The 17,311-nt window shown below is 39.3% G+C and overlaps 1 protein-coding gene across 1 annotated transcript in view; it reads left to right on the top strand.

Moving 5' to 3' along the window:
• The window catches only part of fig4a (FIG4 phosphoinositide 5-phosphatase a), a 68,940-nt gene that overhangs the window by 24,768 nt on the left and 26,861 nt on the right, over positions 1 to 17,311 (top strand). The window contains exons 11-13 of the mRNA XM_080047603.1: positions 9,265 to 9,362; positions 14,911 to 15,044; positions 16,930 to 17,046. Coding sequence (XP_079903729.1) covers positions 9,265 to 9,362; positions 14,911 to 15,044; positions 16,930 to 17,046 — 349 coding nt within the window. The remainder of the gene's footprint in view (positions 1 to 9,264; positions 9,363 to 14,910; positions 15,045 to 16,929; positions 17,047 to 17,311) is intronic.

Below are 17,311 nucleotides of genomic sequence, written 5' to 3'. Positions count from 1 at the left end.
CAACGTATACACAATTTCACGCAGCGAACGTAGACTGCAGTGTTTACTCCTAAATGAATGAGCGGTAGCCTACTAAAACAAAGTTTACTTTGCCTCACCAGCATCATCAGATGACCATTATTCATCTGAAATAGTCATTATTTACAACATAAACACATTACCTCATCGTGATCCATTCTAACTAACTGCCATCTCTCGTTCATTCGCTTTGTGTGGGGACACGGACTCGTTCAGCTCCGTGAGAGGTGACAATGCATCAACTCATTGCAATCAGGTGTGTTTAGCACTTACTGGCATTAGTTGATGCTGTGTCACCCATAGACTCACGGAGCCGAAAAGAGTCCGGTGCCCTCACACTTTGCTTTCAACACACGGACACGCACCATATTGCTTCCTGATTATTTGAATCTGAACGCCCTGCACAAGCTAGAAAACAGCTTCACGACAGCTGGCGTCGTAATAATACTACCGCTTTTGTTCAAAGGTGTCGCCAACGTGCCGACTTACTCGTAGTGGCTTTAAGTAGACAGTATGTAGTATACATGTGGTGTTTCGAACACAGCCATTGTTTGCTAGTAGCTTGTGAAATACAGCCTCCAGTGTAGATTATTTTCTTTTTTTCCTTTTTTTTCGTGCCCCGGTCAATCAACCTTACAATAAGATACTCTCTCGAAGGCTGCTACTAAATAGAAAAAGGATGACTAATTGTAGTATCAGTTTGACCGATCTTGTTTAGTCTGGAACCAACTCGGGAACACTTACATTCAATGCAGTTGTAATATTTATTGGATAATGGGCTGCATAGAATGACGACTGATAGACAAATCTAGGCCAGGAACTAGGTTCAAATAGCTCAGTGTCTGTGCAATCAGAGTTCAGTTGACACACAATGCATCGCCCATGACCATCCAGACTCGTTGTGTCACATAACTATTTTGTATATAATGTCCAGGTGACAGACCTGACGTGGGCAAATGTCTTATTTGTGAAGGAGATGACATACATGGGTGACTCTTCCTCATCATCATCGTTAGGGCTGGGCGGTATGACCATAATCTCATATCCCGATATAAAAATGTAGTTAACACTTTATTTGAAGGTGTATTCATAAGACTGTCATAAGACTGTCATGACACCTGTCATGAACATTATGAATGGTTATGACTGTTGTCATAAAGTGTCATTTGGTCAATTATGTCACGTTTAATGCAACATTAACATTGCCTGAGATATCTTTGTTATGACAACCTGACATAAGCTGAGACAAAATAACTTGTCCATGTCTTTGTAATGACAACCTGACATATTTCTGTTATTATTGTGTGTCCTAATAGCTCTATGATTTGCTGATCTGCAATCTGCCTGTTTAAGCACCGTATTCACTTACAAGTTTGCACTAGTTATATGCTGAAGCTAACAGGCCCACAGCGTTTGAAAGCTGAGTGCCATTTGCCCTCCTTTTGTGTTTAACCCTCCTATTGTACTGGGGTCAATTTGACCCCACAAGAAATTTCTTTTTGCGTGAAAATATGTTTTTCATTCAACAAATGGTCTGAAAATTATAGGGGTTGTTCAATACTATGCTTTTGATGATTAATTTAAATTTTAAGTGTTTTGATCAAATTATGGGGTTTTTATTTAATTTAATAACACCTGTTGTGCTCTGGGGTCAAAATGACCCCGCAGCACACAATGGTGCAATGGGGCAAAATGTCACACTATACTGCTTATAACAGTGGAAATACCCCCCCGCCACCCTTTCTTCTAACGGTACCCACACACAATGCCACACACGCACACACACACACACACACACACACACACACACACACACACACACACACACACACACACACACACACACACACACACACACACACACACACACATGAGCGCGCACACACACGCACACATGAGCACTCCCCCCCCAAAAACACACACACACAGACACACATACAGACACAAACCTGTGCCTTTGATGTGTGGGGTCAAGCAATGGTTAGGAAAACAAAACACATAAACAGAACAGATCGTTTCTTGCAGGCTCTGCACCATTTCAAATCAGTCTGAGACAGGCAGCATGAACAGTAGGCAGCAGGCTTTACCTTAGATGCTTAAGGTCTGTTGGCCCTAAATTCAAAAACTAAGGGAAATATTTGTGGTAATGGGTTGGACTCAAGTCAGACTAAAGGTGTAACACAAAATTAATTGATATTTTATACTTTATAGGCTTAGAAAAACAGCCAAACCGGGCGGGGTCATTTTGACCCCAGAGGATCAAGGGTGTTTGTATTTGCTCCTATTAAAAAAATGTACGTGATTAAAAAACTGTTTCTTCACTAAACTTTGACATAATCAAATCTCTAATAAGTCATATAGTCAAAATCATGTTAAGTATTTATTTATTTTTTTGTATTTAATTTTAAATCGAAGATTTTTAATTTTTACGTAAACAAGGTCCGTTGGCCTGGAATTCAAAAACTAAGGGAAATATTTGTGATAATGGGTTGGACTGAATTTAGACTAAAGGTGTAACACAAAATTAATTGACAATTTATGCTTAATACCTAGGGGGCAAAGTGATTTTTTGGACATGGGCTGTAAAAGGTTGTTCACCAGAAATGATATCAAGGACTTTCAAGGATCACAACCTTGGTGGACAACCTGGTCAACTACCTGCTGGAAAGCTACAGGGGTCCGAAATAGAAAATCAGAACCATGGTTAAATGCGAGGGTAAAATTGAATTTTTTTAACTTATAGATATCATCATGAAACTTTGCCAGTTGATTACTGGCAGTAAAACAATGATTTTTTGTATTGAAGTTTTTTTCCAAAAGGTTTGAATATATATGCAAATGTAGCATATTTCACAAATTATGCACACATTTGCATGTCTTTAAAAACCAAAAATCTAGATATTGGCTAAAGCAAGAGTTGAAATCTTTATTGCATTTTGGCTTTATATAAGTGTTTTAAAGCTATTCTTACCTTTGTAGAGTTTTTACACTTATTTTAAATGACTTTAAAATGGTATAAATAAGGTTTTTACACTCTAAAATGCATGGTAGACCCACCAGGAATAAAAAGAAACAATTATTTCAGTCTCATAATATTAGGTGAAAACTACAACCAATCAAATCGTTCGGACCGAACGATTTAATTGGCCGACAGACCTGTCTGTTTGCCGTCTGCTTGTGTACCGCGCATTCGTGCACGCGCGTCCTCAACGAAAGGGTTTGTTTTGATTCCACGGCAGACAGTAGCCTAGCGAGTAGCGACCATTGTAGAAAAGGTTACAGTGTTGTTATTTCTTGTTATTTCTTACAGTGTGTTAAGCTGTGTTTTGTTTAGTGTTGGGCCGTGACGTCAGTCGGCCAGAGAGCCAGTTCAGTAAGTTTCCTTTCGCTTCTCCCTCGGTGAGATGTGTGTGAGCAAGTTGCCACAGTAAGCCATCATTCGTGTTTATCTGAGTGTAAATGTGAATCACCCGTGTGTGAGTATGTACATGTAGTCCCGATCGCTGTTATAAGTTATAGTTTGTGCATGTTATTAGCGGCTGCGATTCGCGAGTCGCAACAGCTGTTCAAACGTCTCCTCACGAGCGGAGTTTAAGCCTTTGTTCTTTTTCCGCGATCTATATGCGGCTGTGCCTGTGAAAGAAGGAAAATAAAGAGCGGATAAAACCCTACTCCTCCTCTCCTAGTGTCATTATAAGCATAAGTGGTGTTCTGGCAGACATATCTGAAGTGAAACCAGTGATACAAGCAGATCAGCGCGGTACCGGTAGCCTACTACAGCCACCAGTTTCTTCAGCCACAATATAACTCACTTTGTGCACGGAGACAGTATTAAGCAAGTAAGTCTGCTTGTGTAGCCTAAATTAAGTTTCTTCAAAAACAAAACAAAAAAAACGGGGATAGGAATGAGGGGGTGGGGCTGCATTGGAGGAAGGCGGGATATTATGATTGTGCTGAAATGCTCAAACTCACATCCATCCGAACTGCTTTAAGTTTCTACATAACAAACTTCCTCTGTGAGAAATGGTGTGACAATTCTGGTTTGATAGTGTATAAATAAACGTGATTTGATCAACTTCTAAATCACAACTAAACATCAACTAAACTACATAGTATTTTTTGATTTATAAAATAAAAAAAGGCTGTGTAAAAAAAAACCTTCTTTAATAACATTCAGAATAGTGCTAAGAAGGATTATGGAAAGTTTAGTTGATGTAAGTGATTTAGAAGTTGAGATTTTTGGGTCAGAGTAGTGAAAAAAACTATCAAATCATGTCAATCTAGCCACTATCAAACCAGAATTATCACACCATTTCTCACAGAGGAAGTTTGTTATGTAGAAACTTAACACACTTATATAATGTCAAAATGCAATAAAGATTTTAACTCTGGCTTTAGCCAATATCTAGATTTTTGGTTTTTAAAGATGTGTACATTTGTGGATAATTTGTGAAATATGCCAAATTTGCATATAGGCCTATATTCAAACATTTTTGAAAAAAACTTCAATACAAAAAATCATTGTTTTAATGCCATTAATCAACTGGCAAAGTTTTGTGATGATATCTATATCTATCTAAGTTTTACCCTCGCATAAAACCATTCCGATTTTCTATTTCTGCCCCCTGTAGCTTTCCAGCAGGTAGTTGACCAGGTTGTCCACCCAGGTTGTGATGCTTGAAGGTCCTAGATATCATTTCTGGTGAACAACCAGCCCATGTCTGTTTTCCAAAAAAAGAGGGTTTTGCCCCCTGGGTATAAGGCTTTAAAAAGACACCAAACCGTTTGGGGTCAAAATGACCCCAGAGGACCATGGGTGTAAGGCAGTCGGGACTACATTACGAGGGTGAAGCTGCTCTTCCTGGTGATTTTTAGCAGCCATTATAACATATATTATTTATTTTAAAGCCACTGTTTTATTCTTTGGATTGTTCATTTAAGGACTGGAAAGTGCATTTGATTTTAAAGTAGTTCTTATTTCTGTTTTAAGTGTATGTATATTTTTTGTATAGTGTCTTGACTTATATTGCTTTTGTTAAGGTATTTTCCACATGTAATACTGACATGCTTCATGTTACATCTATAGGGGCTACTACTGCAGTTAACACTGTTGTGTGTGTGTAAATGTGGGGCGACTGTGGCTCAGTTGGTAGAGCGGGTCGGCCGATGATCAAAGGGTTGGAGGTTCGATCCCCGCCCTGCCACCAGTCTCATAGTTGTTGTGTCCTTGGGCAAGACACTTCACCCACCTTGCCTCGTGTGAATGTTGATAGTTAGCCTGCTATCGGTGTATGAATGTGTGTGTGAATGGTAACGTGTAAATGGGAACAGGTCTCCCTTGCAAAAGAGTCTTTGGACTCAATGGGATATACCTGTATAAATAAAGGTTTAGAAAAAATAAAAAATTAAGTGTAATAACATTTACTGAAAAGTCCAAATTGTTTTACGTTGAGGTAAAGGGAATAATTCATGACAGTATAATAAAGGTCTCATGACAGTAAATGTCAAAATTAGACAGTGTAATAACACTTAATGACATGTTAATGAAATGTCCAAATGGTTTCACTTTACTTGAGGCCAACAGAATCATTCATGAGCCTGTTATAAAGGTATTAGACAGTGTAATAACGCTTCATGACATGTTAATGAAATGTCCAAATGGTTTCACTTTACTTGAGGCCAACAGAATCATTCATGACAGTATAATGAAGGTCTCATGACAGTCAATGTCAAAATGTTCCGCAAATGACAGTTTAATATAATCTTACCACATAAATGGAAATAGTTCATTTACATTTGATAATTAAGCCTACTATGACATGTTTATGACAGGTCATGTTATTGGTTAATGTCAAGTCGACATAACCAAGACATCAATAAGATATTTTGTCTTAGCTTATGTCAGGTTGTCATGACGAAGACATGGACAAGTTATTTTGTCTTAGCTTATGTCAGGTTGTCATAACAAAGACACCGACAAGTTATTTTGCCTCAGCTTATGTCAGGTTGTCATAACAAAGATATTAGACAATTTCAATGTTGCATTAAACGTGACATAATTGACCGAATGACACTTTATGACAACAGTCATAACCATTCATAATGTTCATGAGAAGTGTCATGACAGTCTAATGACAGTCTTACGACAGTCTTATGACAGTCTTATGAATACACCTTCAAATAAAGTGTTACCGAAATGTCTTATCCCGATAACAATACATTTGACGATATAGCATGTTTTCTGTAAATTCAATTAATAAATATTTAATATAAATAATTAAATACTCAACAAAGTATTTACCCATATTTGATTATTTTCAGCTTTTTATTAAAACGCAAATTTTCAAGCATTCAACAAAATCGAAAATTGCAATGTGACATTTGAGTAGTTTTGGGCCGTGTGGTAGCCTGGTCCAACCAGACCATCGTATACAGATGGTCTGGAATTGCTGTAATTGGCAAACGTTCACTCACTTGGTCGGCTTCATCCAGGGAACTCGGAAATTTCCGACTTCACTACATATTGTAGTCTATGGATCTACTGGTACCTGGCAACGGTAACTTGCTAGAGCCTAACGTTTAGTTATTTGGATGAGAAAGGTTGAAGCCGTCCATTTTTTCCCGAGCAGATGCACTGGAACACAGACAGGTCGGAACTCGGAACTACCAAGTCGGAAATTTCCGAGTATAAAGGAACGCAGCATTCAACTGAAACTGGAGCGCGACTTCGACGTCATCGTTCTCAGCCACTTCCTCTGTTCGCTGATTGGACACTCAAAAATTTGTTCAAGCAAAATCCCACTAATACGCCCCATTCCCAGACTGACTACTAGGGGTGGGAAAAATAATAAATTCTCTGATGCATCGTGATTCTCTCTCGAACGATTCCGAATCGATTCATAAAAGTTAATAATCGATTTTTATTTATTTTTTTTTATTATTTTTTTTACTAGTATTTAATAGTATTTCCTGCGCCACTGCGCATGCACACCACACAAGTGCGAGTTGTTAAAAGTGGCGACAAAAGGGCAGAGAGCAGCAAACCCATATGACCTGCACTGGCTTTGTGTCGGTTTACGTTTTTGTATGAGAGCTGAATTCCAAGCCATACTTTTTGCACAATGTGTTGAAATGACATAGAAAATAATAGAATAGAAATCCTATAGAAACATGATTCACAAGAGTAGAAAGAAAATTAAACTGAATTGGTTTAGTTTTCACATACTTCCATATTGTGTTGAAATGCAAGCTGCATTGATTATTGCACTGTTCATAGAAAGTCATATTTGTGACAAGAAAAGCTTTTTCTCTAATTAGAGAAGGTAATTCATCTGTTGATTGTATTTAATGATCATCACAAAAGTAGGAAGTGATTAGCAAACTCTGAGTAGCAAACTCAGATGTGTATATAAATATATTTTTGAAAATCACACATGGGTATGTACGTAAAGAAATAATTGCGTCGGGATGCATTGAGAATCGATTTTGAATCGAATTGTTGACCTATAAATCAGAATCGAATTGTGAGGTGCCAAGAGATTCCCACCCATACTGACTACTGAAGGGAAAATGAAATTTGGGCGGAAGTAGGTAGGTGGGCGGGCGGGCGGAGCCAGGCTAGCCGTGTGGGGTTTCAGGGCACAGAATTGAATGAATTGGTGGATTCCTCCTTAGCTTAGCTCATTAGCCTAAAGGTGCGGCCACACTACACGCGTTACGCGTGTAAGCTTTACCAGCATAACTCGGCTAAAATGTTGCTTGATCATTTTGTGTCAAAAATGGTTATACGCCCGTAACGTGCCTAGTCGCCCTCCCGATAATTTATTTCCCCTAATCAACCATGGCTGCGATCAGACCCGACCCGACACAACAGCGTGCATGTCCACACAAAAACAACAACAACACGGCCAACAACTGTGCCAAAAGACAAATAAACAGCAACTGAACAGCACAAATAGCCTAGCATTAAAACAGCATTGTATATTCACGCCGCTCGGAAATTCATACAAACGGCAAGGCAGCTACAAACACAGTTACAGCAGCATCGGTGCACGGCGGCACAAAATAAAGGCAAGTAGCCAACATTACCCTACCTGGCTGTGACAGGGGACCGTGGCTGGCGTAGATAAACACTGGTGCTTCGCTGTACTTGTCGTGAAAGTTCCCCGGACATAGCCATCATGTTTGGGTTCATAATATGAGGCGCTAGCCGCCCGCACACAACCGGGTGAGTTAACTAATGCTATCCGCTGCTAACTTGGTTTATCGGCTATTTCTCAGCCTCTGTGTACACTGTTCTCCGACCGTGCCAATGTATGTGAGGTCGGGTCAAGCTCAACGCTGATTGGCCAATGCGGCTAAGTGTCACGCGTAGGAGCGTAAAAAGTAAAAAATTTTGAACTCCACGCGTAGATGCGTAGGCGCGTATATACGCGGCTCATACGCGGCTGACGCGCCTAAAGTGTTGCTATAGCGCGTGTAACGCATCTACGCGCGTAAATATACAATCTTTGAGCACCCCCCACCCCCTGTCCGGAAGCGAAGCCAGATACGCCTCGCCCTCTGTCTGTCAGGGCCGTGGACCAATAAGAAATAGGGGTGTGGGCTGCACAGTGGAAGCTTCTGGCTTTCCAGTTTGTGAGGTCAGAAATTAGGAGAATTCTGACTGGAGTATATTGGGGGGGAGGGGTGGGGGTTTCAGAAAGGGGGAGAGTGAGAAAAGGAGAGATTGTTATTTTTTTTTATATTTTGGCAGTCTCTAGGCACACAGTGGACCCATGGAAATGTTAGAACACATTTAAAAAGTGCATTTAGCATAATATGTGACCTTTATGTGTGTGTGTGTGTGTGTGGGGGGGAAGGGGGGGGGGGGTGTAGTTGCAAATAGAGGAACACTTTTTAATTTAGAATTGTGTGGGGGGGGGGGGGGGTGTAGTTGCAAATAGAGGAACACTTTTTAATTTAGAAGGTGTGTGTGGCCCCATGAACCAGACTAGCCTATTAAAAGTTACCTCACCTAACGTCTTTTACTCTCTATTTCTGGTGTGTAAAATACATTTTCATTCACCTCATGGTGCTACATTTGTTGTGTTATAAACACATACACAAGCCATCAATCTGACCTTAACCACTGGTTTCAAAACATCCAGACCTGAGGCATCGGCCTAAGACACTGTATCGACTGTTTTTTATTAAAACTACTCGATAACGTGGAATTCTAACAATCTGTTTGACTTCTCCCTACAGTGGATCAAGCTGACCCATACGCCCATGTAGCTGCGCTCCATTTTGACCAGATGCTGCAGCGGTTTGGCTCTCCTATCATTATCCTCAACCTAGTCAAGGTAATGTTTCACGTGCACTCACGCATGCACACACGCACGCACGCACGCAAGCACGCACGCAAGCACACACACACACACTCTTTATTTTAGAGATCTGGCTACTTAGTGCAAGCATTATGTAACAACTACTACGATCTGAAAATCTGAAAAAAGTGTTTTTGGATAAAAAAATAGCCCAAGTTGTGAAATCACTTAAAAGGTTGTCATCTATTATCACAGGCTGTGATTTTGTAAATCCCAGAGCACTGCGTTGTTACCTGGGGTTAGTTGTTGCTGTGGAGACTGGAATAAGGTGGTCACCTGGCTGCTGATTACTAGCATTTTCAATGGCAATGGCAACTTGATTATTGATCTCCCTCTACATTGCTTCAAAAAAACACAATGATGTTGATGATGATGTTTTTTATTTATTTCCGTGTCATGCCACACAAGTGGCCCATCCCACACAGGATTACAGGACACCGATATAACTACACAAAGTGTGTAGTACATACACAACCAAAATACACTATACCAGTGGTTTTCAAACTGTGGGAGTTATGGCAGGGAGGGCGCGGATGAATATGTGAATTTTTTTTTTTGAGTTTGTGTTTTTGATATTAACATCATATTAAGCAAATGTAAGTTATCATACAAAAAAAGAAATACAATGTTTTGGTCTAGATAGTTAGCCTAATAATTGAATTAGATCATCTGCCCAACCCAGAGGACCCTGCATAATATTTTATTTCAAATTAATATTTTTATGGAAAATTCATGTGTGTTTCTTCAATAGCTTCTAATTCATCAAATTATTGTCTTCAAATTATTTGTTCACACAAAATTCCTCATATTTAGCCTCTTAATCTTCCTCTCAAAGTGCACCAGATTCATGCATTTCACTTTAAAAAGGTAAAAAAAAATCTCCCGGGGGGGCATACCCCCGGACCCCACTACGAGGGTCGGGACCTCGGATGGCTACTATTTTCACCCAGCTGGACATTGGAGGCACTAGGGGTCTGTGAAAGTCATTTAACAATAATCAAATATTTGGGCAAGTCTGTCTGCCTATCTTTCTCACTCCGCTGCACACTCAGTCACTACTATCCATGTTTAAAGGAAGCAGGATTAAACCACTGGATTAAGATGTTCAAATGTATTTTAAAAAATAAAAACAAAAACATACTTAGATAAAGATGTTAAAATGTTTTTGAAGAATAGTTTAAAAACGCACAAAGATGTTTAAATTGTTTCAAAAATATGTTTAAAATGTGTAAAATAATTAAAAGATATTTCGAAACACACAGGGATTAAGATTATTTTTTTTTTGGGGGGGGGGGCTCATCTGAAATTTGTTCTCTGAGGGGGGGCTCACTCTCTCACACTTTGAAAACCCCTGCACTATACAATACAATTCACCCAGCACCGAATAAACACATTAAATATAAAGAGACATATTCCTCTTAGCCCACGCCTTTTCAATAAAGTCACCAATCAAAAAAGTTCTATATTGGAACAACCATCCTAACATACGTGCATCACACATATAATGAACTTATTTTACATCGACTTTCTTGAATAAACTTAATCATGATAAAACTGACAACACAAAATAAAATGAATTTCATTTTCAATTTCATTTTCAATGCATGCTCTCTACTAAATCCTTGTAAATGACTAGGGGTCACACACCTTCAAACACGTAAGCTCCACACATTACACTGATTTCTAAGCCAGTCAATTGATTACACTATTTCAAGGCAATCACAGACTCTAAATGATGGAAGGGGGAGTCGTCTCTGCACTGGCACGTTGCTTTACCACGTTGTGCCATTGTGTTGCTGTGAAATCCATGAACTGCTCTTGAATAATTGAACATGATTAGAACATTTAAGATCATTAAATCCTTATATATTCTAATGATGATTTCTGTATACTCATTTAATTATTTATTCCCATCCATTTGAGCAGCGCTGTTAGACATTGTCTCTTTTGAGCCAGCGCTCTTTCTCATTCACATTAATTTCACACACGGCCAGAGAAACACTTTGGCACACAGCTATACTACAGCCTCTGTAGCTTTGGGGTTTTAAGCTCACGTTGTCACTCCCAAGGGGGGCCACGAGGCGAGGGACCAATAGCAGACCTCGGCCGTCCGCACACGGCACGGCCATGTGAGTTTTACAGACTGCAGGGGAGCGTGGGGAGGGGGGGGGGGGCTGCTTATACAGTAAAACCTCTCTCACTATACAGGGAGACCAAAAAAAAGATAGAATCTACAATGTAACCGTGAGGAAATGACAGTACATCTGTCCATTGTGGTGACAGGGGTCGACAGTGTCCACTCCTGAATAGGTGCATGATGGTTTGGTCATGGGTTGGTGCATGTCGTCAGGCTACATTAAGAGACAAAGAGAGGAAGAGGAAGAGCACACGTGTCCAGTTAATCACTTTTCCAACACTCTAATGTAATACATGTAATACAATACATCTGGAAGTGAATGTGCAGGTGTGGTGTATTTCTGTGCCTACACTGTGTGTCTGTGTGTGTGTGTGTGTGTGTGTGTGTGTGTGTGTGTGTGTGTGTGTGTGTTTGTGTGTGTGTTTGTGTGTGTGTGTGTGTGTGTGTGTGTGTGTGTGTGTGTGTATATGCCAGACCGTATGGAACGCTCTACAGTTTTACAGAAGTGTCAAACTAGCTCAACTGCTATTTGGAATGACATGAAGGAAAAACATTCACCTCAACCGTACACCAATGAACTTGAATTTGGGACAACTCATTTGCATTTATTTTTCTAGATTAGGATTTAATATTCAACAGCTATTTCAGCCTTTAAACGCCACTCTTTTGTAGCATACAATCCAATTTCCAATGTCCCGCAGAGCCGCAACCAATTATCATATCACCCATCTATCTGTAGCACCTCTCCTCAGTTCTGTCTGCTTTCCATTACAAACGTATGTAAAACTCTTGCTTTGATCCTGTGTATTGATCCTGGCAGCAGCTGTATTCTTCTCTGTGGTCATTGTGGAGAAGGTCTGAATGCATCAAAGAGACAAACAAACATCAGTCACATTAATATCTGTCCATATGTGCTGGTGTCCTCATGTCCACATCTTTTAAGCAGCTGGATGTCTATATAATAACTGCATATTAACGGCTTACAATGAGATTTGGACCCAGTCACACGTGTTTTCATTCATATACAGTGGGCGCCATAATGATTATGCCGGTATTCCCTTCACCAGATTAAAACCCCCCTAAATTAATATCAGGACGTTTTCATGTAAATATAGCCTGCCAAGTCTATTTGTTCTGTGAATAAACCTGTTCCACTATAAAGTTTATGTGTTCATCGACCCTTACACTTTTATATGGCAAAAAAGCCCAAAAGTCAATTCACACAATTCCCAAAAGGTTTTACTTTTCACCAAAAAACCTTCACACCATATATTACCTTAAAGGCTCTGGTTTTAAAGCATGTGACCCTTTGACCTCTGCCTATCTCCAGATCTCCCCCTGTGTTGATCCCCTAATGACCCTTACAATTGTCACTTCTAATTTTATCCTAGGTTAAGTCCAGATTTCAGACCTTTATCCTAGATAAGTTTTTAGAAAGGAGGAGATTAGATAATAGGTTTTTAATTATTCTGGTGGATGAATACCTCACATTTACCCCTGGCTTCAAAAGACTACCGTTAAGTCCTCACTAAGTTCATACACCTGGATGAGCTAGGCCAATAGATAAATGCAAATCCCTCCTAATTCAAGGAGTGTGTTTATGGGATGTGTATTCTTTGTTATCAGTAGTGTAGCCGTAGTGTAGATTTGAATTGCTTACCTCAGAGGCGCCGCGATCTCTTTAAAGAAAAACCCTAATTAGGTCCTTGTTCCCAACTCTAAACTAAAAACTTAGGCCAAAGATTTATAACGTTTTCAAGAAATTTTATTCAACCAATATAAAAAGATTATACGTTCACAATATAGAAAGAAAAGATAAAATAAAATGAAAGGAAAGAAAATAAGTACCTACACTCCCATTTATGTGGTTAATATATGTAGAGAAGTATAAGACTTAACTTATGTGTTGTATGTCTTTTGTTCACATTGAATTTAGTTCATGAGTTCTCCAATTTTCAAAGCTTGTCCACTGTTTACACAACTTTACACAGTCTGGGTGTTGGCCGAGCTTTCAACAATGTCATATATATTTGAATATCTTCAAATGCTATGACAAGGTTGATTTTGCAACGCAACAATCAGGAAAAGTTGGTGTTCACAGTCTATTTTGTTGTTCCACAAGAGATCAGGAGTTTTCTCATCTTCAGGTTTTTCAAAGCTCCACTGTCTACACAACTTTACACAGTCTGGGTGTTGGCCGAGCTTTCAACAATGTCATATATATTTGAATATCTTCAAATGCTATGACAAGGTTGATTTTGCAACGCAACAATCAGGAAAAGTTGGTTCAACAGTTTTAAAACCTCAACTCGATGCTATTTTACAACCTGGTTCATCAATTAGTTCCTATCAATAACCCAAATGGTCCCTTACCAAACTTCTCAGAATAGAAAAGGAAGAAATGGTTCCGAGCCTCTTCCCCTTCTTGAAAAGAAAAAATAACTGCTCTCAATTTTTCTAAGTATTTTGCACTCAAAAAGATTCAGAGTGTTTCTTTCGAGTTTTTCTTCTAAGTCTTTCGTCCATGCTAAAAGAACAAAAAAGTGGAACAGTCAAAACTTCCCCAAAAACCAGCAGACCTTCTTGCTCAAAACCCTGGCCTTAAATAGTCTGCAGACAGAGAGAGTGGGTGTGTGTATTAGGAGGGGAGAGGGTGGGGGGAAGATGAGGGTGTGTGTGTGTCCAGCTCAAGGACCCACTGCCCCCCTTGTCTCTCTCACCCCTGACCTGTCCCAGGACAAGCCCAGGCATGCCTTTTCAGAGAGGCCTTAGGAATTCACAATTATGTATATATTTCAGGATAAAAACTTGAATACAACACTTTTAGTGATTCTACCTTAATATTAAAGGTCACTTGTTACCTTGCCTGTCTTATTAAAGATATCATACTTTTCCCTACGAAAACAAGAAATATACATTTCACATTCTCCTAAGAACAAGATATGTACAATGAAAAGTTGCAATATTCTTGCCTATCTCAACAGTACGGAAAGTATTTTGCAAATGTATTAAATAACAAAAACTGAAATATCACATGGTATTCAGACACAGCTGGACTCCAGTAAAGGTGTAGAACCATCTCAAGGATGATCAGACCTTTCACACAACAATGCAACAATACTTATGGCCATGTGATATTTCAGTTTTTGTTCTTTAATACATTTGCAAAAATGTCTACAATTCTGTGTTTTTCTGTGTCAAAATGGGGTGCTGTGTGTACATTAATGAGGAAAAAAAATCAACTTAAATGATTTTAGAAAATGGCTGCAAATTACAAAGAGTGAAACATTTAAGGGGGTCTGAATACTTTCTGTACCCACTGTATGTCTCTCTCTCTCTCTCTCTCTCTCTCTCTCTCTCTCTCTCTCTCTCTCTATTGCGCCAAAGAAACGAGAGAAAAGGAAACACGAGAAGATCCTGAGTGAAGAGCTGTACCCGGCAGTCATCAACCTCAATCAGTTCCTGCCCCCGGAGAACTGGATCGACTACATCGCCTGGGACATGGCCCGCTACACCAAGAGGTTGGAACAAGACGTGTGCCAATGTGTATCAAGCATTTTCATTTTGCTTTAAACCCAGCTTTTGTTAGTGAACAAAAAAAAAATAGATAGATAGATAGATAGATAGATGGATGGATAGATAATCTATTATTGTTATTATCACAAGGGCTAGGCCAGTGGCGCACCTTTGAGTTGAACATTGGGTTTAGGGTTGGGGTCCGGAAATTTCTTATATTTTAACGTTAAATTCTGGTGCACTTTAAAAGCTAATTATGAGATTGTATCAATGAGACACTGAGGAAATGTTTTTTTTTTTTAAATCTCCTTAGAAGAGAAGAAAATAGTAGCCTAAATAGAACATACACAGAATAAATTCTACAATAGGTATACCTGTTATGAAAAAGCTTCACAAAACAAAGTCTATGATCAATGGGAAACACTGCTGTCTGACAACCCAGTTCAGAGAATGTTTCAACTATTGAGTCTTGGATTTGGAAAGTGGCCAGATTTAGCTCAAAATTCTACCTGCGATTAATGTGCTGTGCAGCCTGAACGCGGAGTTGTGTGTGTCTCAGTGGCGATTCCAGGAAATTTTGACTGGGGGTGGCCAAGGTGGGCCACAGAGCTAGAGTGGGGTGGCCATCACACCCCTGAATGAATAGCATGTGATATGCTGTACAACCAATTCAAAGATTATTTATAATCCCAAATGCCCAAATCATGTTAGTATCCATTGTAATGTTTGTCAGAAAACTAAACCCCTGAAGGGGGGTCTGGGGGCATACCCCCCCAGAAGATTTTTTTGTGTTTTTAACATGTAATCTAAGCATTCTGGCGGAGATAATAAAGGAAAAAGTCAATATTTATTTCAGTTCAGATGAATAGTAAAATTAGCAAGACAACATAACTTGCTAGCAGCCAGATGCCTAACAACTGGACAGAGGGACGGATGACAACTAGCTTTTGACCAAATATCTTTCTAAAAAAATAAACCTTTATTTATGAAATTCTGCCCTAAGAACATGTTACTGCTAACTACAAACTTAAATTTTTTTATTTAGATTTCAAAAATCTGCTGGGACACGTGCCCATACACATGCATGGGTGGCACGCATGTCACAAGCACACTTATGCTGTTTTCAAGACCTTTGCTGACCAGAGACCAGTTCTAGTGGCCACAGTCCTACCATTAATTCAGTACTTGAAAATTGCAAACTGATCTCATATCAGTGGATTGGAGTGTTTGTGTGATGAACTTGGCAACTACCTATCAAAAAAAGTTAAGAAAGAAAAAAAATACATATCATCTCTGAACTAGGCTACATATCAGGAAAAAAATTTAAATTACAAAAAAAAAAAAAAATTAAGATTTTTTTTTTTTTTCCCCATCCCCCTCGCGCCCCCCCGGTAGAGTGTCCCACCGGTTGAGAACCACTGGGTTAGGTGATCTTGTGGCTAATTAGTATGCCGTGTATGTGGACTACATCTAAATGTGAATATTTAGTTTATTTATTTTCTTATTGGTACTCAGAGTAGAGTTGTGTAATTATAGGAATCCAGATAAGCATAAAATAGCTTTTCCAACATTATTTTCTTCCCCAATTATGTATCAACCAATACAACGGCCCGCCCATCAATGCCAGAATCCCATACGATCCGAGTTCAATTTTATTGAATTGAAAAACGGTTGGAAAATGGGGCATTGTGTAAGAGACCTGTTAGCATGAACATGTAAAGAATTTTGCCTTTCTTAGCTGGTGTTTATGCTTTGAAAGTCAACGTCAAACAAGCATTTTGTGCATCATCACTAAACCTCAGCTAAAGTTGCAGAAGCAACAGAAAATACTTCATTTCTTGTGCAACAAAATGATTAGATCTTTCCGTTTATCTCTTTCTCTCCCCACAGTAAGCTTTGCAACGTCCTGGACCGTCTGAGTATGATCGCAGAGAACGTGGTCAAACGAACGGGTTTCTTCATCAACCGCTCTGACTTTTACTGTCACACCATACGACCAGATGACAGGTAAGCCCTTTCTCTGTGCTACTTTGCACCCATCTTCTTCAAAACCAGAGGGAGCTGACACACCTTTAGGCATTGTCTGAAAACAAACTTAACAACAATGATTGCATTCCGTATGAATCCAACCGTAACCTTTAAACAATCCTTCTCATGACTTACACCTTTGGGCGCTGTACAGCACCCTCTGTTTTTAAATAAGTACTTGTCTCAGAGGGCTCTGAATGAGAGTGTGTTGCAGATTATGCATAAGTGATATGCATAAGAAATA

Source organism: Ammodytes marinus (assembly GCF_949987685.1).
Source record: "Ammodytes marinus genome assembly, chromosome: 19".
Lineage (NCBI taxonomy): Eukaryota > Metazoa > Chordata > Actinopteri > Uranoscopiformes > Ammodytidae > Ammodytes > Ammodytes marinus.
This window is presented reverse-complemented; position numbering and strand designations above follow the sequence as displayed.